This window comes from Andrographis paniculata, unplaced genomic scaffold, assembly GCF_009805555.1.
Source record: "Andrographis paniculata isolate CXL003 unplaced genomic scaffold, ASM980555v1 Contig30END, whole genome shotgun sequence".
Lineage (NCBI taxonomy): Eukaryota > Viridiplantae > Streptophyta > Magnoliopsida > Lamiales > Acanthaceae > Andrographis > Andrographis paniculata.
In genome coordinates this window covers 3696594-3720410 of record NW_026137563.1, presented here as the reverse complement: position 1 = coordinate 3720410, position 23817 = coordinate 3696594, and the positions used below count along the sequence as shown (strand labels likewise).

The 23817-nt window shown below is 37.0% G+C and overlaps 6 protein-coding genes across 18 annotated transcripts; 5 read left to right on the top strand and 1 right to left on the bottom strand.

The window, feature by feature from the left end:
* Window positions 1-832: 832 nt before the first annotated feature.
* LOC127246842 (uncharacterized) lies at window positions 833-3218 on the top strand. 7 transcript variants are annotated; one of them, XR_007837776.1, is made up of 4 exons: window positions 833-1139; window positions 1220-1411; window positions 1614-1714; window positions 2944-3218. XR_007837776.1 is itself a non-coding variant. In XM_051268439.1 (4 exons), the coding sequence occupies exons 1-3, from the start codon at window positions 1001-1003 to the stop codon at window positions 1663-1665; spliced, it is 363 nt and encodes a 120-aa protein (XP_051124396.1). In that variant the 5' UTR covers window positions 851-1000; the 3' UTR covers window positions 1666-1714; window positions 2944-3218. The 7 variants fall into 7 exon arrangements, 6 of the variants coding, with proteins under 6 accessions (XP_051124398.1, XP_051124394.1, XP_051124396.1 ...); XM_051268439.1 differs by having other exon boundaries at window positions 851-1139; window positions 1240-1411; XM_051268440.1 differs by having other exon boundaries at window positions 853-1139; window positions 1240-1411; window positions 1643-1714.
* Window positions 3219-3575: 357 nt separating this feature from the next.
* Window positions 3576-5519, top strand: LOC127246840 (chlorophyll a-b binding protein CP26, chloroplastic). Its single transcript, XM_051268434.1, has 6 exons — window positions 3576-3875; window positions 4016-4100; window positions 4189-4239; window positions 4352-4472; window positions 4554-4688; window positions 5075-5519. The coding sequence occupies exons 1-6, from the start codon at window positions 3674-3676 to the stop codon at window positions 5333-5335; spliced, it is 855 nt and encodes a 284-aa protein (XP_051124391.1). The 5' UTR covers window positions 3576-3673; the 3' UTR covers window positions 5336-5519.
* An 852-nt stretch (window positions 5520-6371) lies between these two features.
* On the top strand, window positions 6372-8072 carry LOC127246839 (GDSL esterase/lipase At1g71250). Its single transcript, XM_051268433.1, has 2 exons — window positions 6372-6946; window positions 7039-8072. The coding sequence occupies exons 1-2, from the start codon at window positions 6416-6418 to the stop codon at window positions 7771-7773; spliced, it is 1266 nt and encodes a 421-aa protein (XP_051124390.1). The 5' UTR covers window positions 6372-6415; the 3' UTR covers window positions 7774-8072.
* Window positions 8073-8781: 709 nt separating this feature from the next.
* Window positions 8782-10926, top strand: LOC127246835 (DNA repair RAD52-like protein 1, mitochondrial). The gene is made up of 4 exons (XM_051268428.1): window positions 8782-9188; window positions 9674-9711; window positions 9806-9900; window positions 10440-10926. The coding sequence occupies exons 1-4, from the start codon at window positions 8890-8892 to the stop codon at window positions 10581-10583; spliced, it is 576 nt and encodes a 191-aa protein (XP_051124385.1). The 5' UTR covers window positions 8782-8889; the 3' UTR covers window positions 10584-10926.
* A 211-nt stretch (window positions 10927-11137) lies between these two features.
* On the top strand, window positions 11138-13593 carry LOC127246834 (single-stranded DNA-binding protein WHY2, mitochondrial). Of its 2 annotated transcripts, none has more exons than XM_051268426.1 (8): window positions 11138-11277; window positions 11745-11860; window positions 11944-12041; window positions 12155-12247; window positions 12378-12472; window positions 12614-12687; window positions 12904-12992; window positions 13296-13593. In XM_051268426.1, the coding sequence occupies exons 1-8, from the start codon at window positions 11237-11239 to the stop codon at window positions 13398-13400; spliced, it is 711 nt and encodes a 236-aa protein (XP_051124383.1). In that variant the 5' UTR covers window positions 11138-11236; the 3' UTR covers window positions 13401-13593. The 2 variants fall into 2 exon arrangements, with proteins under 2 accessions (XP_051124383.1, XP_051124382.1); XM_051268425.1 differs by having other exon boundaries at window positions 11141-11277; window positions 11742-11860.
* A 1808-nt stretch (window positions 13594-15401) lies between these two features.
* On the bottom strand, window positions 15402-23075 carry LOC127246621 (uncharacterized). Of its 6 annotated transcripts, none has more exons than XR_007837742.1 (11): window positions 22825-23075; window positions 22165-22276; window positions 21155-21345; window positions 20985-21079; window positions 20458-20877; window positions 19758-19866; window positions 18473-19118; window positions 17388-17516; window positions 16555-16593; window positions 16176-16477; window positions 15402-16053 (listed from the first exon to the last, which is right to left on the bottom strand). XR_007837742.1 is itself a non-coding variant. In XM_051268090.1 (10 exons), exons 1-8 carry the CDS (start codon window positions 22957-22959, stop codon window positions 17395-17397), a joined length of 1830 nt encoding a protein of 609 aa, XP_051124047.1. In that variant the 5' UTR covers window positions 22960-23075; the 3' UTR covers window positions 16079-16477; window positions 16555-16593; window positions 17388-17394. The 6 variants fall into 6 exon arrangements, 2 of the variants coding, with proteins under 2 accessions (XP_051124048.1, XP_051124047.1); XR_007837744.1 differs by having other exon boundaries at window positions 16420-16477; XR_007837743.1 differs by lacking the exon at window positions 16555-16593.
* Window positions 23076-23817: the final 742 nt, after the last annotated feature.

Below are 23817 nucleotides of genomic sequence, written 5' to 3'. Positions count from 1 at the left end.
TTTTTGTTTTAGTCTTGATCTTATTTTGTTGCATGTATTAATTTTTTTGGCCTTCAAATTATATAGGGTGTTTGTTTGTGGGTTTTAGGTTTTGAGTTTGATTTATAATTATTGATATTTTTTACTTAGATAATCCAATTATTATTATATGAGATTTACAATCTAATTTAAGCGAAATTCAGGTCAATCCTACTTAAATTCAACGATGGCCTGCAGATTCAACGAAGCACTTAGTTAAGTGAAACTCTTATATCAAGTCCCAAAGGCCACCAAACTTTCACCAAAATCACAGCCTATCCAAGCGAAAGTGAATATCGATCCACTTCAAACTCGATGAAAATTTTCACTTGTCAAAGCTCAATCAAGCAATAAAAGGATGCACATGTCAAATAAGAGAGGACCTAGTATTGTTGCTTGTTGGGGTTAATTCGTGATCACGAGGTAATGACTTCAAAATTTTTTACTCAGGTTAAATTATGAGAAAATTATTAAATTCTCGATTGTAATGTACATTGAATTATGTTAAATTATTTAAAATTAAATTTAATTTAAATTAATTTATGAGAAAATTATTAATTATAATTATTTTATATATATAATAAATATATTAATTAATATTAATATATTATTATATCTGATCTGTGTCAACTTTTATTTTTAATCAAATTGAAATTTTTAACTCAACTTCAATTATTTTATATTGAGTTTGTATTGACTTATCGTAGGTCAATTTTTGCCAACTAGCCTCGATAAAGTAATAGGAGTTTGAATCCACGACCACGGTCACAATTTCCTAAGAGTAGTCGGCAATTTCGTTCATATTTACGAGTGGGTCTAGCTAAAATCTTTGGGTGCGCTGATATTAAATTCGGAAACTACGGGAGTAAATAAGAAATATAGCCAAATATAGGGGCACTTATCTCTAAGAGGTGAAAATAAATAAATAAAACGATTAATTGCTTTGCCGTCCGTCGGGAGATCGAGGGCTAGGGCAGGACGGATGAAAGGGAGCGGCGAAGAACATACGGGCTTATTATGGAAGCTTCCGGAGTTTAAATCCAATCATTTAGGAAAGCTTGGACCTGCGTTTGGCGTTGGCGCGGGTTGCGGTTTCGGTTTCGCCATCGGACTCATTGGAGGTGTGCATCTCACTTTTTATGTTTGGAATTCAATATGACCATGAATATAGTCAGTTGATAATCACCTGTACGCGCTGAAGGTTTTCTCTTCCTGATGCAGGAACTGGCTTCGGCCCAGGAACTCCTGGGTTACAGCTTGGATTTGGATTTGGAGCTGGATGCGGGGTTGGTTTGGGTTTCGGGTACGGTCTGGGAAGAGGAACTGCATATGACGGGAAGCGCAAATTCTCCAACGTTGGAAAATTTCTTCACGACCCTAATGTTCCTTTGCAGTAAGCCTTGGCTCCTCTATCTTTATTAGCTGTATTACATAGCTCTTATCCTATATATATGTTAATATGTGTAACCCATGTTTAGCTTTTTGTTAGAGAATGCATAGCTTTTTACGCAAGTTTTGATCAAAGCCTCACGACCCAGAAAAGTTATCCCCTACTTCTAATCTGTTATCTGTATTCTGTTCATTTGTAACTTTAGCTTTACTGAGTGGTCTCTTTGGAGGACAGTGTGCTTACTGAAGCGATTATGAGCGTGTCATGAATGAAGTTGGGAGGAACTTATAACCTGTATAACCATAGGTAAATTACACTCAGGAAAAACTTATAACTGAGTTCTACAGAGTTTCAATATAAGTTATCTTTGTACTCCCTCCATCCACAAAAGATATGATCATATACAAAAGATAGGACCATATGAGCTGTTTTAATAAATGTAAATTATATTTGTTAATTGTGACAGAATATTTTTTTGGGAAGTCTACCAGTAAGTTAATTTAATGAGGTGAGAAAAATTTTGATATTGAGTTTGTACATAGTGATTACATATTTGTAAATAAATGTAAAGTTAAAAGGGTATAAATTAAAGATTGTAATGGTGTGTTTGTTAGTGGGTTTGGATTCTTGAATAGTAAAAAGTTAGAATTTGAATAATTATTTGATGTGATATAAATAGAGGTTGATATGATGTTTTGAATGTAAAATAAATTTATAGTATAATATATATAAAAAAAATTGTTGTTTGATGTAATATTTTTTAAAAGAAAAAAAATCTGAATAGTAAAAATCTTTGGTAAAATCCACAAAAAAAACACAGCATAAGAGTTTTTTGTTATGAATTTTTTTATTTCACAAACAAAAAGAGAACAAATATTGATTTGGTAAAAAGTAAATAAAAATTGCTGAAGTCAAACTGTACTTTACTGTCATGTCTTATGTTTGATGATAATTTGGATCCATGAATAGCGAAAATCTATTTGACTTGATTGTCATATGAAAACATCATATAAAGATTTGATGGAGTAATATATACTTGTGTTTTGGATTGGTTTTCCGTGTTTGGATTGGTTTGGATTTGAAATTTTTTTAAGTGAAAAATAAGCGTTAGACCATGTGTTTTTGAATGATTTTTTTTTTTTTTTTTTTTTTTTTTTTCTCATTATATATTGTGGAGTGTTGGAAGTTTTTTTGGGTGATTGTATCGGTTTAACTTGAATTTACATAGGAGTGATATATTTGAATCATCGTTGAATTAGAATATAATGTTTTGGAAGTATTTCAGTTTTTTTTTTTTTTTTGTTATTTTATTTTTGGGATTATTAAAAATTTTATGGAAAATGAGATGTGGTGCAAATAGATAATTAATTTAATATTTTGAATAGATAATGGGATTTTTATTTAATATTTTAATGAAAAATTTGGTTTTGAATGTGATGTCATTTTGGTATAAACTGTAATAAATAATGCGAAAGCAAAGCGGAAATTCATCTTGTGATCTTCTTTAACACTTACAGCGTGATTGTTGGTTCCAGTGACGAGATCAGTGCTCTGGTTGATGAGCTGGTTGTGAATACGAAAAAGCTAATTCAAGCAACCTCCAGGGAGGTGGACAAATGGAGAAGATACTGAGATCCTCACAGTAACAGCATTTTAATCAGATTTTGTGCATGATGTACTGTTTCCTGTTGGTCGGCTACTACCTGAGTTGATGATCTTAGAGAGATGCCTGTGTTTGCTAGAAAATATACATTGTATTTGGCTTGCTTGCGCTAGTAAAAATGGATAATGCAAGTTGCAACTTCTTGCCCGATGCTTGTAAATGCTCAAGTTGATGAAAGAGCAGCAACTAACGAAACGAACCAAATATGTGAGGCAAAGTTGTTAGATTGAAATCACAGAAGCAAGCATGTGGCAAAATAATAATATAATAATAACAATAATAATAAGGATACAGCTTGTGGAGAGAGGAATATCAGAACTATGTGGATAGCTCTCGTTATCCTGAGGGCGGATAATTTTGACGGGTAATATTCCACGTCTGCACCATCATCTGCGACCTCAACCTATCAGAAAGCCGGATCAGATTGCGTATCTCGCGTGCTGACCAATCAGACCGAGTCCCACTTGGCCCTCCCGTGTCCACACAAGTTGGCTTTTTTAGTTACAGTTTCAACCCCTTCAACTCTGTCCCGCCCGCTCCTCACACCATTCCTTCCTTCCTCCCTCCCTCCCCATCAGTCGGTCAGTCAGTCAGTCCCACCGATGGCTTCTCTCGCAACCTCCGTCGGGGTGTCCGAAATGTTCGGCAACCCCCTCAGCTTCACTGCTGCATCTAGGTCTGCTCCTACGCCTTCCAGCCCAGCCACCTTCAAGACTGTGGCTCTTTTCTCCAAGAAGAAGGCGGCCCCCAAGGCCAAGCCGGCTCCAGTCTCCTCCGCCGACGAGGAGCTCGCCAAGTGGTATGGTAAGTCAGTCATATACAGGGTCATGTTAATCACTCTCCCTCCCCCAGCGCTCTTCTCTTCTCTTCTCTTCTCTCCTCTTCAAGTTTTTATTTGGACCAAGCACGCTAGACTAATGTCACGCAACGGGTCCTCATTTCAGGGCCTGACAGGAGAATCTTCTTGCCCGAGGGGCTATTGGACCGATCAGAGATCCCCGAATACCTGACAGGAGAAGTGCCTGGAGAGTAAGTTTCCATTTGTTCCACTTTTTACAAACAAACTCAGACAAAGAATTTTTTTTGAAACTTGAATCTACACACTGCATCGATGCAGCTATGGGTACGATCCGTTTGGTCTCAGCAAAAAACCTGAAGACTTTGCCAAGTAAGTAGTGATAACGATGCGCCTGTTTGCATTGAACTACGACACCAACAACAGAAGGTAGTGAATCATGGAGGGAGGGTCTGACTGTATTACATCTAACAAACTTGTGTAGATATCAAGCCTATGAGCTGATTCACGCCCGATGGGCCATGCTTGGTGCTGCTGGTTTTGTAATCCCTGAGGCCTTCAACAAGTTTGGAGCCAATTGTGGCCCTGAAGCTGTTTGGTTTAAGGTATACATATTACCGTGTACACAATCCTCTTTATACCATAAAAGTTTCTGTAATCATGCCTGAGTTAAGTTTTTGCTGTAGACTGGTGCTCTGCTTCTTGACGGGAACACACTGAATTATTTTGGAAAGAACATCCCCATTAATCTTGTTGTTGCTGTGGTAGCTGAGGTTGTGCTCGTTGGGGGTGCAGAGTATTACAGAATTATAAATGGCTTGGTATGTCAGATCTTCCCTTCAAATATCTCCCCTTCCGACTAGCGAAGCACTACTGCCAACAGAATATAATCATAAATGTGGGTGTCTTCTTAGGGTGTGTTTGTTTGGGGGTTTGGATTTTGGATTGGGATTTGAATAGTAAAAATTTTGAATTTGAATAGTTGTATGATGTGATATAAATAGGATTTGATGTGATGTTTTGAATGTAAAATTGATTTTTAGTATAATATAAAAAATAAAAAATAGGTGTTTGATGTGATATTTTTGGGAAGAAAAAATTAAATAAATAGTAGAAATCCTTCAAAATCCTTCAAACAAACACACCCTTAGTTTTGGGTCGACGTTTATTACTCATTGTCGGTGACCAAGATAGAAACGTGCTGCAGGATCTGGAGGACAAACTGCACCCTGGTGGTCCTTTCGATCCATTGGGACTTGCAAAAGACCCAGACCAGGCTGCACTCTTGAAAGTCAAGGAGATTAAGAATGGCAGACTAGCCATGTTCGCAATGCTTGGCTTCTTCCTGCAGGCTTATGTCACCGGGCAAGGCCCCGTTGAAAACCTTGCAGCACACTTGAGTGATCCTTTTGGCAACAATTTGCTCACTATCATTGCCGGATCAGCCGAGAGAGTTCCTACTCTGTAATTTCTGTATATGTACATCTTGTGAAATTTGTATGGACGAAATGCGATTCAACTGGGTGCAGTCAGGCAATGTCAATGTTATTGGAATACTAAACGATTCTGCTACAAGAGATAAGTAACAACTGAGGATATGTATGGCCGTGTGTTTAAATTTTGACGACTCGGTAGAGTACCACATTCCTATCTATGCATTCATTAATCACGAGCTAGCATGTAATGTGTGCTGAAGGCTCAATTTCCCCTGACATCTAAATTATTAAACTAAATGAATCAGAGATGGGACACTCCAAATGGCTCCATCACCTTCTCGGCAAGCATTGCTCAACTGATTTGCATATGCGCTGCCAATCGCAAGACGCTACACACAAGTTCCTCGGTTGCGACTTGAACTCACAATCCGCTACGTTCTCGAGTTCGAGTCTTATCATGTGTAATTTTGGCATAATCCAATTTTCTTAACAGTTTGACCTTTTAGGTAAAAAAGACATCATTCTGATTTTAATATAATACTTATTTTTTATTTTTTATGTTATACTATAAATTATTTTTATATTTAAAATATTACATATTTATATCAAATCATACAGTTATTCAAATTTAAATTTTTTATCATTCAAATCTTAAATCAAAACTCTCAAACAAATACACCATGTGTAAATATATATACAGATACAGAAGAAGCTGAAGTTGGACAGCTGGTGGAACTGAGGATCTGCCGTAATGATTATATGACATCACATCACATCCGAGCTGGGTGGCTGCGGGCATCATATAATATAAATTATAACGAAGTGTTGTTGATCACATGGATTGTGAGGGACGGGTCTAAAGTTCATGTTAGAAGGCAAGGCAGCAATCTAAAACTGGGAATAAAGTGCGGAGAAAAGGGGTGTGTCATGGAAGGAATTAGAAATTGCTTACACAATACCTGCATTTATCACAAGCCGTTGCAAATGGATAGGCATGCAATATGATATATTAAAATACCTCTCTCTCTCTGTAGATTTACATATATATATATATGGGTACGTAGGATACTGGATAGTTACATGCCTGGCTGCATAAAATATAACATAATATAATGTTGATAAAGAATAGTAGATGTGGTTTGGTATCCCGCGCCATGATCATGTATCAGCTGGTACTAACAACAACAATAATAATAATGTTGGTGATGGGATCAGCCACAGCGGACCAAGGTGGAGGGTGCTGCCCCGTTAACAGTAGCAGTAACAGTACCACTGCTAGTCATGCAATTGGTAATGCGTCCGCCGGGCAGCAGCAGCTGGGCGGCCAAGACAACAACGACGATGGTGCGGCGCAGGCTTCAGCACTCTTCGTATTTGGTGACTCCTTAGTGGACAACGGGAACAACAATTTCCTCAACTCCATCGCCAAATCAAACTACTACCCTTACGGTGTGGATTCCAATGCTGGCCCAACCGGCCGATTTTCCAATGGAAATACCTTTGTCGATTACCTCGGAGCCTGGTTGGGCCTCCCAGCCCCTCCTGCATTTGCAGATCCCTCCACCACTGGACCTCGGATTCTCGGAGGAGTTAATTATGCTTCCGCAGCTGCTGGAATCCTGGACGAAACTGGCCAGCACTATGTAATTATGATCATTGATTCCTCTCCTCTTACGAATTAATTTATGTGTGTGTACGTGTGCGTGTGTTCACTTACTGAATGAATTGATTGCAGGGGCAGAGGTACTCGCTGAGCCAGCAGGTAATCAACTTCGAGACCACGGTGGGCGAGCTGAGGGCTGTGCTGGGGGGGCAGGCCAGCCTGAGCAAGCACCTCTCGAGATCCATAGCGCTCCTGGTCTTCGGGAGCAACGACTACATCAACAACTACCTGATGCCCGCCATGTACCCCTCCAGCTTCGACTACAGCCCCTCCCAGTTCGCCAACCTCCTCCTCACGCACTACGCCCGCCAGCTCACCGCCCTCTACAGCGTCGGCCTCCGCAAGTTCGTGGTGGCGGCAGTGGGCCCCCTGGGATGCATCCCCAACCAGCTGTCCACGGGGCAGGCCCCCCCCGGCAGGTGCGTCGACTTCGTCAACCAAATACTGGGCGCCTTCAACCAGGGGCTGCAGTCGCTGGTGGACAGGATGAACAACGGGAGCCACCCGGGATCCATGTTCGTGTACGGCAACACCTACAGCGCCATGGGCAGCATACTGAACAACCCGGAGCGGTACGGGTTCAGGGTGGTGGACCGGGGGTGCTGCGGGATAGGCAGGAACCAGGGTCAGATCACGTGCATGCCATGGACTCCGCCATGCCCCAACCGGAACGAGTATGTCTTTTGGGACGCCTTCCACCCCACCCAGGCTGTGGATGCCATCCTGGCTCACAGGGCCTACGCCGGCCCTCCTTCTGACTGCCACCCCATCAACGTCCAGCAGTTGGCCCTCATTACTTTCTCCTAGTCCGAGCGAGCCCTACCTAAATTTGTTCGACTCCACTCCACTGCCAAATGCCAAATGCCAATCATAATTATATCAATAATCATGTCGTCCTTAACATGCATGCTTGCCTTGCCATTAATATACATGGAATTTGAAAGTCGACTGTACGTATGCAGTACTATTACTACTACTACTATATATATATATAATACATATATATGTTTGGATGATTAGATTTTGATTTGATTTGATTTGATCGGTAAGAATGAATCTTACGGAACGACACACACACTTAAAAAAACAAGCTAAGCATTAGCTCATTTATTGACGCCTTCTCTTTTGATTGCTATTCTTTTCTTTTTTCCATTCAGTCCATAAAAAATTTTGTACAGTGGCTCAAGTTTTAAAGGAAAAATGTAGAGACACTTCGAACCAAAACCCTCAGTTCGGGCGGGATTGAATTTTTAAAAAATCAATGGTCTGAATTGAATAGATCTAATAATCCGATGGCTTTTGTTGCTCTTCCCAAATCCCTTGTTTTTTTTTTTTTTGAAATGAACGGTTGATATTTAATTTATAAATTAACTTATTTTATGTTTTTACTAATTAAATTATAATATACATTAATTAGTTTTAATCATATTTTATAATTGATAATGATTACTTCGTATTTTATAAAATTTAATTACTATTTATATATTTTTCAAGATAATACAAAGATTTATTAAATTACATTTGGAATCAAAATTAATGGTAAAAATTAAAATAAAAAAGTAAAAAAATCGTGATTTTTAATTAGGAAATGGTGATTCTTAAATCATAATCAAACTTGTGCACCTGCCATTAGATTTGATTGTAATTTGACATTTTAAAAAATCTGATAATTTCAAACTGAACTGCTTGGACAAGTTTTAAAGAGATAATATTATTAATTTATTTTTTTTCTAAAAAAATAAAATTTTAAAGTTTTAATAAAAAAATCAAAAAATCAAAAAATATGAATGCACCGCGGACATCGAGACGCACGCGCATTGTCCGAACTGTGTCGAATTGCGAGGGACTTAGGCTTCGACTAGCAGTGGCCACACCATCCTCCAGCCGTTCGGTTCTAGGGTTACATCTATCTATCTTTCAACAATGGCCTCCACAAGTTATGCTTCAAAGAGTCCCCGGTATCGTTGTTTGCAATTGCACCGTCTTCATCGTTGCTTTTTCTCGGCCAACTGCAATTCCTCTTCCGCTTTCCCTCTTGGCACCGGTTACACTTGTCCACAACGAGACGCACGAGATTTCGAACTTGAAGATGATGCCGTCCCCATCTCTGGAACCAGCAGACCTCTTTCCCACATTCTCAAAGAGTTGAATAAGAGAGTACCGGAAACCCTCCTCAAACACCGTCCAGAACCAGCTGGCTCCTCCGTCAAATATATGCCATGGTTTTTCTCTCTTCCGAATTATCTACCTCTTTGCAGTCCAGTATATTCATTCTTAATTTTTGATTCCATGTATATGCCTTATCTTCAGCCTGTTTCCATTTTCATTGTCATGTTGATCCATCTTCTGCTTTCGGCAATCGCTCCCCTTCAGCTGCGAGGGGTTCGCATTCTTTTCTCTATGTTGTTTAGTTTAGGAACATGTGCCCACAAAACCCATCATCACACACGGAAGATAGCTGGATATTCTGTGATTTTTGGCTTTTAAGAACAATAAAATAATTACTTGATATCTTTTGTATCTTCTAAATACCAAAGATTTAAGTGCGCTTACACATGTGCATGAGGTCCAAGGCATTCCAGAGGAAAATTAACATGTTATCCCTCTTACTTTACTTAAAAGAAACTGTTCATATGCTCTATTTTCAGACGAGAAGCTATGCTCTTATTAGTTACATGCTTCATTGAAGAATTTCTATCCTTTGCAGGCATATAGTGAATCGAATTATGAACTTGCACGCTCCAGGTGTGCTCGAAAGCTACTTAAATTGTGCTAAAAAGTGAGAAATTTGATGTCAATGGTACACACTGTTATGATTATGAATGCTTTTTCCTTGTAGAATGGTCTGGTGAGGTTAGAAGCATCACTTACTCAGCTGATGGGAAAACTGTATCTGTTGTGTATCGTGTAACACTTTATGGGACTGATGCAGAGGTATTGTCTCATTTTCCAAGTGCCTTTCTTATCTCCACGTTTAGCATATTTGTAATCGTTCATATTGGTAGCAAGGTGATAACATAGTGACTACGATTCACTTATAATTACCTGGCTATGAATAATATTTACCTCAACGAATCATGTCCCTTCCAATGCTTTCATATTATTACTATTAGTAGTATGTTTCTTAATTAAAGTGCCATATCTATGGCCTGCTGAGATTATATGGAGTACTATGTATATCAAGTTTCCATTTATGAGTGATAATTAATTGATATCTATATGGGCAATTCATTGTGAGTTGCATTAATATCATTGTCATGGAACGATGTCAACCGACTGTATGTCACTATGTAGGCTAGAGTTATTCTCTACTTAAATTACAGCTTCCCCACTGCGGCTTTTGGTATTAGTCAGGAAGAAGAAATGTGATCTTGAATTTGTGTTATGACAAGATTGTCAGACAACTGTGCAAATACAATTGTGTTTCTATCATGCCTGAGACTAACTTATGACGAGATTGTTCCATGTGATAGATATTCCGGGAATCATCAGGCAGTGCTAGAGTTGGTGAAGCAGGGTGTGGAGATCCTGTGCAGAAGGCAGAAGCGATGGCATTTCGCCGGGCTTGTGCCCGCTTTGGGTTGGGGCTCCATCTTTATCATGAAGACATGGACTAGTGTGCTGATACCAGCAACTTGAGATTACTGTGAGGTGGCTGTAGGCACCCTTCTACGTGCGTGAGTGGATATGGGCGGACATTGAACTGATGATACTGATAGTGCTCAAAAAGAGTATGACATGAATTTTGAGAGAAAGGTCTTGGAAATAATTATGAAGACTGAAAAGAAGTGGAGTGAACCATTTAAAAAAATATGTGAAAAAAAAGAAAAAAAAACCAAACATTGGAGGCATAATAATTATTAAAGTGTATCTCATGTCTATATATTTGAAAATTTAATTTGGGCCGGAGCCAATAATAGCGAGTTCAAATCTGCTACTGTACAGTACCTCCGCGGCCGAAGCCCAATCAGTCCTGGACATGGGCCCGATTGGACTGGGCTACTTCTTTTCCCTTGAAACGCGCGCGCTCCTCACTTTCTGACCTTTACTACATGCAATGCAAATACACTAGTCCGCCCGGATCCTGTTCTTTTTTTATTCTTGCAGTCGCCTAAATTTTAAATTTTAATCTTAATTTTAGTTTTATGCTTCAAATGTTTCTTTCCATCGACCGCCTATAAAGAGGAGAGGAGACGTGACCGCCGCAGCTCATCGGAGAGAGTCCCCGCTCATCTCGACTTTCCATCGGAGGAAGACCCCAAGTACAGATATGTTGAAGATGGCGAGGCGACTCCTGCAGCACTCCTCAAGGTGAACAGCGCTTCTTTCATATTCTCTTATCTCGTTCTCACCTGCAAAACGAAAAAACCTTTTCCTCCGTTGTCTTGTTTTCGGAACTGGATTTCCAATGAGTTTTGAGGAAAACTCCTCCGCATTTTCCATTATACGTTAGGTATAGTTCCTATCTTATGCCGACATTGTTTTCTTTGGGCTCGCGGCTGGGGCTCAGAGATTTGCAGTTTTAGTCTGATTAGGGTTTCGGGTTAAGTTTTGTTTATGTTATTTCTGTGCTCTGGTGGTTCGTATGCTTGCAAGTATGTCGTAAGTCTATGAGTATCGCATCTTTCTTTAACTTCGAACTCCTAGTCGTTCCTGATTCTAAAGTGGTCATTGGTCAAGATGTTCGCCTGCTGGTTTGGCGACGGAATATTTAAGCGTCCTAGTACCGTCCAATAGTTGATTCTTCTTTCCAATTAGTCTTCTTCTATGTGAAGCAGGGCTGCTTCATCCCGAAAGATTCTTGTTACTGCAACTCCAAGCAACTTCAGATTTTTACGTGGCATCACTTCTGAGACTGGGATGCCTTCTGCTATACCTACTTTAATACGTGATGGTATCACCGACATATGAGTACTATTTATTGATCTTCCTGAGGTGGATTATTCCTAATTATGATTCTTACTTTTTCTTTTTCAGGGAAATCCGCAGCCAAAATATCAGCATCTTATTCAATTTTCAAGGGCAAAGCTGCCCTGGCTGCTGATCCTCTGTCGCCAACTTTTAGTAAATCGGCAGTATGCTCTAAAACTAAAATATTGTGCTGCACTCATTGCTTTTTTTTTTTTCCCCTGTTAAGAGCTCCAATGGGTTTGGTTACAGTGCTCGATCTTTGCACCTTCTTTTGTAGTCTGGTGTTTACAGAGTTGAACGTCGTGGAGTCATTATGTTAACATTTTGGCCTGCTAATGGTGATCTAAAATATGATTGGGAGAAGAGGCAGGTAATCACTTTTTTAAATTTACAGCTGTCATGTCCTAGGAGTTACTATTTTCTCTGCCTAATTTGCAAGTGTCTTTATAATTAATATTCCTATAATGAACTCGAGCAGTATATTCTTATGCACGCTGCAGAAATTTGCTTTGTCAGCCACAGAGGTTGGATCCCTGATCAGTTTGGGTTCTGAAGATTCTTGCGAATTCTTCCATGATCCATCCATGAAATCCGAGTATTTTTTTTTTGTTCTCAACTGTCACTTATTATGCATTTTTAAAATTTTTATGTTTCAATATTCTCCTGTTATCTTAACCCTTCAACTTGCAAACCTCTACTACTGTCAATTTGAAGTAAATTGAATTTTGGTGCCCAGTAATGCAGGCCAAGTTAGAAAGAGTTTATTGATTAAAGCACATTCTGATGGAAGTGGTTACTTAATATCTTTAAGTACGTACTCCTTTTCTAGACAACATGTTCTACTCAAATACCCCCATTTGTGAAACATTGAGTATTGGAGTTAAATGTAATTAAGTACTCAAACCTAATCCATCTGTGATGATGAAATTGCTTCATTACTTTTGGTGTTAATGATAGATGCTTATAATCTTATTCTTAATAGAGAACCCGAGTTGTTCTTATATCAATTATGTTTATTATCTGCAGCTGTGGTCAATAATATCCTGAAAACAAATGACAAATTTTGTGTTCCTGTCACTACTGCTGAATTTGCTGTCATGCGAACGGCTTTCACGGTATGGATCCGTTATTGTATTGATTGTTTGCATTTCCTGGTTGTTGTAGAATCATGGAGGATAAATGGTAGGTCCTCTATGAATGTGTGTGCGCGGTAAGAGTGGTAGCGAACAGTAGCAGGCTGAATAGCAGATAATTTTGAAGTCTGCTGAATGCTGCTAAACACCATTTGCTTTTGGTGTATCTGTTCTGCCTTTAATTTTACCTGCCAGTGGTTGCCGTGGGCAGGAGCATTAGGTCATGAAAGCTCTACATTGTTTTCTATTTGACAGTGTTGTGATTCTTTGTGTTTTTGGATGCAGTTTGCCTTACCTCACATCATGGGCTGGGACCAGTGCACAAATCAGCTTCCGCGGCAGGCTGATCAGAGTACACCGCCTATGGCGGCAACTGAGTGGGACAGATGAGTGTTTCATGCATGCGTTTGCTGATCTTTGGCAACTGAATGGGACAGACACCGAGTGCGGATCGAGTGTAGTGTTTTGTGCGTGTGCTTTGCTTGCTATTTTTGTTCCTTACTTGGTTAATCACCCCGACAGGCACCGTCAGCTTTTTTGTTGCTTATGTATGATATGATGCAACCATTGATCATTATTATCACGCCCTGCCTGCCTGCCTGGGTGTTGAACGTGGGAGTGGAACTCCGCACAGACGGCTTGACTCTAGAAATTAACACCAGGTTCCACCCCACCCTTTGTGGTCCGGTTCGTTCGTACCAAAATCCTTGGTATGGCAGAATTACGTATGAAAAATCATATATATTTCTGGATAATACACACACATATATTCATCTTCAAGGAAAATGCAAATGCATATAAGCTCTCAATGCATAGCAATCTCCACATCTTCCATTATTTTCATCGAAGGTCGCTACTGGAGCTCCTCTCTTGCTGTTGGTAAAATCTTTGATGATATTGGGGACCTTGACCGTTGGCGAAGCCATCTCCTTCCCCATTTTATTCCCACGGAGCCAATAGAGATCTTCTTCCCAAACCCCCTCCTTTCCTCATCACCACCACAAGCTCTCAATTGTAATAGGTTGGATGGTTTCTTCTCGAGCACATTCTCCTCGGCTTAAGGTTCTTCTCGGCGCTCAGTTTCACATTGTAAGTGCAAAAGTATGCAAAGAACAAAAAGAAAACCATAGAGGGGTGAATCTTATATATAAACATTATATAACGAATTGGATTTATCACAGATCAAAGTATATTTACAATTTGATAAGAAAATAGAAACTAAGTAACAGAAAATTATCAATTCGGGCAAAAGGTAATCCATGCATTTTTGAAATATTTCGGGAGGTTTCCCCTAGCTTAGCCTCTGCAATTCAGCTCGCCCTCCGGGGCACCCACTATGTCGTACATTGTCCGCATGCTGGATGAAACTTTTATTGACTCAGTTCCAGCTCAGAGTCTTGGGTGTGGACTTTAGCACATTGACTTGAAATATGGAGTGAAGTTGGAATAGTGTTTTAGATAATTCTATTTTATATGTCATCTCGCCAATTTTTGTAAGTATCGGGAATAGACCCTCGTATCAGGTCTTTGTGCGTATCTCAAACATAACTATATTGGTACAATTCTCTTTGTTTGAACTCACTCTCGGAATACTCGTTCTTTATTTGCCCGCTTCTTTCTCATCTTCTAAGATTTCTTTAGATAAAGTTGGATTATTTTTGCATGATCTTTTCAATATTTGTGAAGTGAAAGACTAAAGTTTAGTCCTTTTATATGCCTTCATCAAATTTTATTATTGTGTCGTTGACTAAAAGCAAGTACTACTAAGAAAAGAACAAAAATACTTATCTAAAATATCTTTGTATTAGATTTTTTTCCATATGTTAATTTTTTTCTAATTCAATAAAAGTACATATATATTTTCATCAAAATTATTTATATTTTAATATCAATATAAATATTATTAAATAAGAATTATATATTATATTTGAATTATTTTAAATATTTTATTTTATATTTTATGCTTATTTTTAAAAAAGGTAATAATATTTTCTAAAAAATAATTTATGCATGTATTTTTATTAAATTCATTATTTTTTAATGAAATATATTAATTCTATTTTAAAAAATTATATTCCCCCGTCCGTCTTTCTTTAAGGATTACAGTTACTTAACATTAAAAATATATTTATATTTATATTATTACAAGTTTGTATTATATTTTGATATAATAATTACTAAAAAAAAAAATTAAGTAAAAAATAAATTGGACCCTAAAGCCAAAAAAAAGATAGTATTTTATTTTTACTATATTCTTAACTTTAAAAATTTAAAAAGTAAAACTATACTTATAATGCTAAATTATACTATTCAATATCATATATATATATATATACATAAAAACAAAAAAACATAAAAACGTATATTATCTCTCCTCCATGTGGAGGAGAGAGAAGATAAGATCGATTCTGTCTTTCCGTTCTTGTTCTTGGAAGAGAACCGTTTCAGCCACATTAATTTTATTTTTTTTAATTTTTAAATTTTTATTTTTGATGATTCGGCAAAATGGTCAGAGAGTTCTTTGTGAGTGCTCTAACCAAACACCAACACAATCTTTAACATGGCAGGATGTTCGTCTCTCGCATTTTCTGCAGAGCTCCTCCCGTGCCAGTTTGTAGCCTTCGAATCTACAAATCTGTAAGACATCCTTAATGCTTGGGGCAACAACCAAACATTTGTACTCTTCAATTGAAGTATTACAAATGCCCGAGGATATAAATTTGCCACTTCTTCAGCTATCCCACCTTCTGTGCAAAGTATAACCTTGCATTGATAATGTTGCACTCCAATTCCCTATAGTGCTGGCATTCAACATTCTAATCCTGCTCTCTGATGTTCTTTTTCGAAGTGTGAATCGCACCCAACACACACCTTTTTCTTACTAGACTGAAATTACAATTTTAATCTTGGGCCCTATATCTCATTTGAGTCGAACAATGCCCTCAACAGAACAAGATTGAATGAGGTGGTGGATTATAAGGTTGCCTGCCCAAGGGGCATCAGATGACCATTGCCATTTTGCTGAGCTTGTCCAAGATCATTTCTGCATTTAAGCAGAGAGGAGAATCAGCACAATAGGAGGGAATAAAAAACCTGGAGAAAACACGAGACAGTATCGGATAACATTTAGAAAGCAGTAAGTAGACACATAAATAATCTCAACACCTCGGTATTTGGTGAACATCCTGCATGGACTGTTAATACACTTTTATGTTTCTCCACTATTTTCTTATCCCAGTTTATTGATATTCTTAATGTATACACGACATTGCCACATATCATCAACCCACTGGAACTTTTGACAGTCCATTAATTATTACAATTGCAACCTCTCGCCATGCCGCCTCCTAATCAAGGATATATAGATGTAGTCAAGCAAATGAGTCTCAATTCATGTGTTCTGCCCTACCCGAGTCCTGGCATCGAATGGTAATTTCTACTGTGGTTGCAGTGTGTCAGAATATATCCTAGTATTACAAACAAGCAGAGATTAGCGTGTAATTAAATGTAATACAAGCAACTTTGAGAACAGCTGGCTGCTAACCTCAACTGCACACAAAGGCTTTCATGTCTCTAATATCACCTAAAATTTTGAATGCAGCAAACAAGAAAGTGAAAGAACAAGAGACTTAATTGCATAGTGAAATAACTCCAACAAATTCCAAACAGTTTCAATGACATCACATAAGCAACTCCTGTGATACAAGGAGCTATCAGCTTAATGTTTCAAATCTAGAAAATAAATATATTCTGAAAATGAAAAGGGACCGAAAAGGATAGCACTCTTAAGAATACTCTGACATTTGCACACATGACACATGGGATGCAAGATACGGGAAACTCGTGAATAAGATAGTGGAAGGAAAATGAAGAGCTCCCAAAACAAAACTTAACTATCATCATGCGGCTAATAAAATGGGATGTTGACTGTTCTAAAAATTGGAAGCACATTCTCATTGTGCCCACATTATCTTTTGCGGTTGACTATTTAACAACTTTTATATTGGACAAGAAAAACATAAACAGCACATTACATTACAAAAAGGAAGGGCTACAATCATAATAAAAGACACAATATTCTACTTGCTTCTACTAAATCCCAAATCAATTGACAGCAATACCAAAACAAACACTATCAATTAATACATTACTTTGAATCAGAAACACTTCAAACACTTTCACTAATGATTTTCTTGTACTCTAATTTGGATATGATTATCAATATATAATTATTAAATAGTAGTGAACTGTCAAATTTTGAAAAATGGCAATAGCATTCACACAGCATTGGAATAGCAGAAGACTGATAATATGCATTGAGAGGTTACAATAACAATAGGACGGGAGGAAACAGGGACCCCGTAAATTCACACTAACCTTATAGTTACTTTTTAGTCTTGTCAAGAACTTCAATGTATCTCTTTTGGATCCCATACTGCTCAACAAGATGTCTTGCAAGATCATCAATGACACCTCCTTGGACTAAAACTTCAAGGCCCTTTTTACCTTTGTTTATTAAGGATTGAAAATTCAAATTAATTATCATCTTAAACACGCATAAATGTAGACTGAAAGAGGATGTTAAAAGCATCTACACAGTTAAATAAATAGAAAGTTCAGACTAAATTTTTTTATACAACCACAAATGTGTGGATAAAGTGGATACAACTCAATGATTGGAAATTCTTCACATTATAGAATAGACTATAGTTTTAGAAACAGAAGTAGCTTTAATGAAGTCTTACACCAATATGTCATGAAATGTATTTTACTCACAAGTCCTCTCCCTACAAGATAATAATAATAATAATAACAATAATAATAATAATAATAATAATAATAATAATAATAATAATTAAGAAAAAATTATGTCTCTAATATAACGATATTTTCATTTGATTGTCATATTATCATGAAAAAAATTACAACGCTCATATATAATTCTTCAAAAACAGCTTCATCCCACATGTGCGTGACTGTGTTAGCACAACGAAAACTCAATGATTATTTAACAGCTCTATCTTAATTACATTCAAAATTACAACTATATATATATATACATATATATATATACTAGCACTTAAATCTGTACCCCTTAAAATTACTAATTGCTCATATCCCACATAATCTTGTACATGTGAGCATGAAAGCAGTTATACATACCCACCTTTTTCTTTTTGTACAATCCACAATTTCTTCGAAAACTGTAACATGACTATGATGCAGACCAAGTAGTTGCATATGCCAGAAACTATATGCAGCACATATTTTCAAATAATAGAGTATACTTCTGCTTTAGGGCAATGAACCAGACACATTCATACTAAGAGACCAGGGGATCAAACCAGTTTTTAATTTTCCTCATTTCCCAATGCAAATCACAGATGCAGAAGCAATCCACAATTCCACTAGCAGTTAAAAAACTATGAGAAAAAAACATGACGATTAGCTTGAAGGCATACCAGGAAGTTCAGATACTGTTGTACTACAAGCGAACTTCTTCTGCAACTCTGAAGCCAATGTCTCTGCATCTATCAAAAAGGACTCCAGACCAGAAAGTTTTGTAACTTTTTTGTTCCCCTGCCTTCGTTCCGTAACTATCTGGAGTGGTTTAAGGGAACCTTTTCGAACGACAGTATCACTTCCTCGCGTCACTACATGGTGGGCTTGCATTCGGCTGACAAAAATTGGACCAATATCTTTTTTATGGATTTCAGTTGGATACATCCCACCTTTCTTTATAGTGCCCTTAAACAAAGCATCACACAAAGTTGCATCTAAAATCACAACAGACTTCTCTGCTTGTTTTGCTAACTTTTCCTTTTCAATGTATCCAAAGACTACTTGAGAAGCTTCTGAAGCATTATACAGTTTGCCAGTGTCTGCTCCAATGGCAGAAAATATAGAGTTCACATGAACATTCGGCTTGTAAAGCTCCACAACATCAAATAGTTTATGCGGCTGTCCTTCACTAGCAGCACTTGTTGCAGATTGCTCATGCTTATCCACTTTCTTCTTCTCTGGCTTGAAAGATAAGTAGTCTGAATGATTACGGTTTACTGCAACTAAAGATACCTCCTTTTTGTGTTTATCCTCTTTAACTGAGATCTGACATCCAGTAAAATGTCCAATACGCAACATTATCAGCATCATATAGATAATATATTTCACAGAAAATTGATTAGTTCATGAATAAAAATTTATCTAGATTAGTGTAATTATCCAATCAATGTATGTATATACACAATCCTATCTATTGGTGGGAAGATGTTTAACTAAATAGTGTCACCACAACATTAATGTAGGAGAATTTCCAAATAATTATATCAAATGAAATAGTTAAAATCATTCAAAAACCTTTATCTTGGGAGCAAACAATTGTTTATAAGAATGTCATTTCAGTCCTATAGGCGGCATCTCATTATTTTGGTCTTTAAGTGGATTATCTATGATAATAATCTTGTATCTCACTAAGTTGTTTTAATGATTTTGTTTTAGTGCATGACACTCATGCATGACTTATAAATCCTTCATGGTATACTTCCATAAACATGCGTCAATATCATACACAATACAAGACTATCAGAGCAAAGACAAGTGAGATACAAAGCTTTTTCATACGAGGCTCAGTCAAAAGACCAAAATGACAAGGGAAAGTACAAGAACAAACTGCATTTTTCTTGTAATTGTTTTTTCTATGGTTTACTTTATGATAACATTAAAAGAGAGGGGAAAAAATTAACTCACCACTCCGGTTACAGATTTGGATTGTAGCCACTTAGACAATTTCTTATAAGAGGATTTCTTTATGTCTAAGGTAATACCAGAAGGTCTACAAGGAAGCACATGGCTAGACCTGTGAAAACACAAACAACCAAACTAGGTATGAATTTCCGTGGATCTAGAAACAGGTAATAACTAATAAGCACAACAAACAACAGAACGAAAAGTCCAGATTGAATGTAGCCACAATAAAATGATGAAGAGAAAGTGTAACCAGAATAGGATAATTTTTATTTTTTTTTAAAAAAAGCATGACATTACTTCTGATTTACACCTAGTTGTGGTAGTGGGAGAAACCTAAAGTATGACACTTCCCGCAGAATAATTGGATAATTTATTAACCACACCCCCCCCCCCTCCCTCCTCCCCCCCACTATCGTTAGCAGAAAAGAAATTTTTTGCTGAAATGCAAATATACTTAATTTTTATAGAAAGACTTATTAAACGTAAGATTTAAAAAAGATATATATTAAGAGGAAATTGATTAGTGCTAAAAACATTACAGATAAAGTTATCCACTTAAAAGCACTTCATGCATTAGGGCAACCCATGTAGAGAAATCTGAGGGATTCCATGGACAATTATTGAAAATGCGAAATATGACGTAAATAACTGAGAATAACAAGCATAAAAATCAACTATGAATAGTTTCACAACTCATTACCATAATATACTTCCTGGAATAGGAAGATCCTTATCTTTTACTGTTGTATGCAAGGCTTGCAAGAGACACTTGTCCAGCAACATATCCATATCCTCAACAGATAATGGATGTTGTTCACTCAAACTAGACCCAACACACAATCCACTTTCTTCAAATTTCAAATCAACCATAGCGGTGGTTATTTGCTCACTAACTCCATTCATCACTATTGGATCTTCCATGTCTGCATAATCAGGAATAGTGGAAGCTCCATCAGTGGTGCTAGCCTCTGGCATATGTTCGATTACATTTGTTAACTTCACTAAGGAGTCATCATCACATGAGTCAGAAGTCTTGACAGGAGAAGACAAAGCAGGATCCTCTAATACAATATCTTGTAAGAAACCAGCATTTGGAACACAACATTTTTCGGCCAGTTCCCTGGGAAATCAGAACATAAAAAGGCAAACGAATATAAAGTCAGCTATTCAGTATATCTCAATACAGCAAAGTCATTTTGCATAGGTATAGCTCCAAGCTGCTTTTACCAAAGTGAATCATGGTAGTAGTGACCTATTTTTAATGCTTTTCCTCGCAAACCAGCTTTCAATGCTTCTGTGCTACTCATGGTGGTTGTCCCTACCTAAAATTTCCACCAACTAATTAGATAAGAAACTTTATATTTCTATGGGAACCACCATATGTTCAGAGAGCTCACTGCTATTGGAGCTGGATTTCCAGGAACTTTGACAGTCCATGGTTCACCAGCAGAAAATGATGGAAGACTTTCAGCATGAATTTGGATGCCAGGAAACATCAAATCAGCTCCACCAAGCACAAATCGAGAAACCTCAGCCCCTTTCAGTAGAAAAGCAGGCAAAAGATGTGGAACCTTCCACAAGGCAAAAACTGCAATAAAATATAAAGGCAAAAGAATATCAAATGTAGCTTGCTAAAGATTACACTGAAGAAAATGTTTCTCAGAGTAGAAACATCAGCTTATTTCACATGAGAAAAGTGATTTTCCACACTCCTTGTTTAACTTTAGAGAAATTAAATAAATAATACTCCGTCCGCCAAATTTTTCTAACTTTCCTTTTTAGTCCCTCCGTTAAATTTATCTCATTACTAATTTTGACAAAGTCAATAAATCAATATTTAACTATTATCTTTTATCCAACACTTACTAACAACCAATGCATATTTTTTTTTAATTTCTAACTAAATTTACAAAAATAATCTCAACTATCTTTTTAATTTTATCATTTTTTTAATAAAATATTCATTTTTTTAAAGACAAGAGGGAGTAATAGTAAACCTTGAGGATATATAAAGAAATTAGTACCTAGGGTGTTTTATTGAAGAGCAATCGCAACAGTCTTTCTAGCTGGCATTTCAATGAATATTTCCTTTTATAAAATTCGAGCTATATTTGCAGTCCATTAGTTTCCTACTTATCAAATATCTATTACCTCATCCAAAATCTGTGGTGAGAATCTTCAGGCAAACAATTATTTGAAAAAAATACAGTATACCTCAAAGCAACATTTATTTGGACCAAACTGCACCGAGTTGCATTTAAGAAAATGGGTTTTGATTCATCTAAGTTTGATGCCATATTTGTATAAGTGAAACTAAAAACATTATTGTTAGGTGAACATAGAGACAAAATCCAAAGAAAACAAGAGCAACTCAACCAAAAAATATGATTCACTAGCTCAAGTATACCTGTAGGAAATAATTCTGATCCTCGACCATCAATGTCATAGAACATGGGACAATCACCTTCGAGAGCATAGACTAGTATACGGTTTGGGTACTTTGAAACAGTTATTTCCACCTAGGAATCATTGATAAAAAAACAAATGAGCAGATTCAGCTTGGTATAGAAAGAATGGTTTGGTAACCAGTGGAATCAAGGTTTCGAACGAAAGCTAACGTTCATGCCGGTTATGACAGGCCAACACACCAGTAAAACTATGAAATGAAAGAACTGACAACTAAAATAGTTAACAATAGGATCCCATGAAAACGCCTCATATACACTAAACTGTACAGAGGGGAATCTGAACGGACAGGGTAAAAAGGTCCAAATTCACACACAAACGATGTGTAACAGAAATATTCACTCGTCATATCAGCATATGATCACACACCCGAACACCATATATATATATATATATATAAATGCGTGTGTGTGGAAAACTTAGAAAAGAAAGAGGTTTAAGTTTTAAATATATATACATATATAATTATGGACGACCGATTATCGAATGCTTTTAACGCCTATCAATGACTGGAAATGAAATTGTAACAACAATAACAACAACAACAACAAAACGATCGAGCGAGCAAGCAAGCAAACAAGCGAGCACGTCAAGGAAAGACCTTGGGGGGGAGTAAAATATCGATATCAGCATCAGAAGCATTGGGGAATCGCTCTCTGATTGCACGTTTGAGTTTCTTGCGGTCTGCCCCCGATAGCCGCTGTTGTGATTTCACCTCGATCGCCTTCTTGAACATTTTGTGAAAGATTGCTGGGAGAGTTGGAGTAGGGGAAGGGGTGACCGGTGATTTAATTGGTAGTAGTTCATATGCAAACGAGCTATTGTTGGCAGTCAGTCCTGCGGTGCAGGTGCGAGCCTAGACCAGAGGGTTGAGCCTGAGGCGGTGGAGGGGAGGGGTAGGGCCGTAGGGGCATCTCTAAATGGGCCGCTCTGTAATGGGCCAAACGTTAGTTTGACAAGCTATTTGTTCGTTCGCTTTCTCGATTCCATTCTATTATTGTATATTGGGCTCAATAAACATTTAGATCTGTTGCCTATTATAAAATAGGTCAGTCCAACTTTTATGGATATTTTAATCTAAGCGTATTTAATTTAAATGTTTTAATCTAAAATACTGTAGTTGATTGTTTAGTTAAAATGATTTTTTATTCTCTTGAAAAATTAAATATAAAAATAATGTAATAATTCATTTTCACAAAAAATTTAAAAATAACTGATTCTGCTATCAAATAAGTCAATGGACCTTTATCTCTTCCAATAATTAAAATTGATTTTAACTAAACTATCAAAATATTTTAAGCCAATTAAATTGATTAAGTTTGAACTAAAGGTGTGTGTTCTTTTTGTCCAAGAAACCAATATATTTCTTCTAAAAAAAATTAATATATTACATATATTTGTTCTTTTTATAATATTTATATAATTTTTTATAAAAAAAAAATTATTCAGCAAAACAAATAGTACATCTTAAATCATTGAGGATGAGAACTAACTTGATACCAACCGTTCGATTAGACTGTAGAAAATCCAAAGAGATCATTTTGTTCGAATAGGCGGGGGCAGAGTATTTTGAAGTGTTCCCAGTGTTGAGCTG

Coding starts and splice junctions, on each gene's coding strand:
- LOC127246842 (XM_051268435.1), top strand. CDS start 1,001: ATGAAAGGGAGCGGCGAAGAACATACGGGCTTATTATGGAAGCTTCCG. Junction 1,140..1,239: donor CGCCATCGGACTCATTGGAG/GTGTGCATCTCA, acceptor TTCCTGATGCAG/GAACTGGCTTCGGCCCAGGA. Junction 1,412..2,925: donor GACCCTAATGTTCCTTTGCA/GTAAGCCTTGGC, acceptor TAACACTTACAG/CGTGATTGTTGGTTCCAGTG.
- LOC127246840 (XM_051268434.1), top strand. CDS start 3,674: ATGGCTTCTCTCGCAACCTCCGTCGGGGTGTCCGAAATGTTCGGCAAC. Junction 4,101..4,188: donor ACAGGAGAAGTGCCTGGAGA/GTAAGTTTCCAT, acceptor GCATCGATGCAG/CTATGGGTACGATCCGTTTG. Junction 4,473..4,553: donor CTGAAGCTGTTTGGTTTAAG/GTATACATATTA, acceptor TTTTTGCTGTAG/ACTGGTGCTCTGCTTCTTGA.
- LOC127246839 (XM_051268433.1), top strand. CDS start 6,416: ATGTTGATAAAGAATAGTAGATGTGGTTTGGTATCCCGCGCCATGATC. Junction 6,947..7,038: donor ACGAAACTGGCCAGCACTAT/GTAATTATGATC, acceptor AATTGATTGCAG/GGGCAGAGGTACTCGCTGAG.
- LOC127246835 (XM_051268428.1), top strand. CDS start 8,890: ATGGCCTCCACAAGTTATGCTTCAAAGAGTCCCCGGTATCGTTGTTTG. Junction 9,189..9,673: donor TCCGTCAAATATATGCCATG/GTTTTTCTCTCT, acceptor TATCCTTTGCAG/GCATATAGTGAATCGAATTA. Junction 9,901..10,439: donor TTTATGGGACTGATGCAGAG/GTATTGTCTCAT, acceptor TCCATGTGATAG/ATATTCCGGGAATCATCAGG.
- LOC127246834 (XM_051268425.1), top strand. CDS start 11,237: ATGTTGAAGATGGCGAGGCGACTCCTGCAGCACTCCTCAAG. Junction 12,042..12,154: donor CAACTTTTAGTAAATCGGCA/GTATGCTCTAAA, acceptor CTTCTTTTGTAG/TCTGGTGTTTACAGAGTTGA. Junction 12,688..12,903: donor TGGTTACTTAATATCTTTAA/GTACGTACTCCT, acceptor TATTATCTGCAG/CTGTGGTCAATAATATCCTG.
- LOC127246621 (XM_051268091.1), bottom strand. CDS start 22,959: ATGTTCAAGAAGGCGATCGAGGTGAAATCACAACAGCGGCTATCGGGG. Junction 21,080..21,154: donor GAAATCCAGCTCCAATAGCA/GTGAGCTCTCTG, acceptor TGGAAATTTTAG/GTAGGGACAACCACCATGAG. Junction 19,867..20,457: donor ATTCCAGGAAGTATATTATG/GTAATGAGTTGT, acceptor GTGTTTTCACAG/GTCTAGCCATGTGCTTCCTT.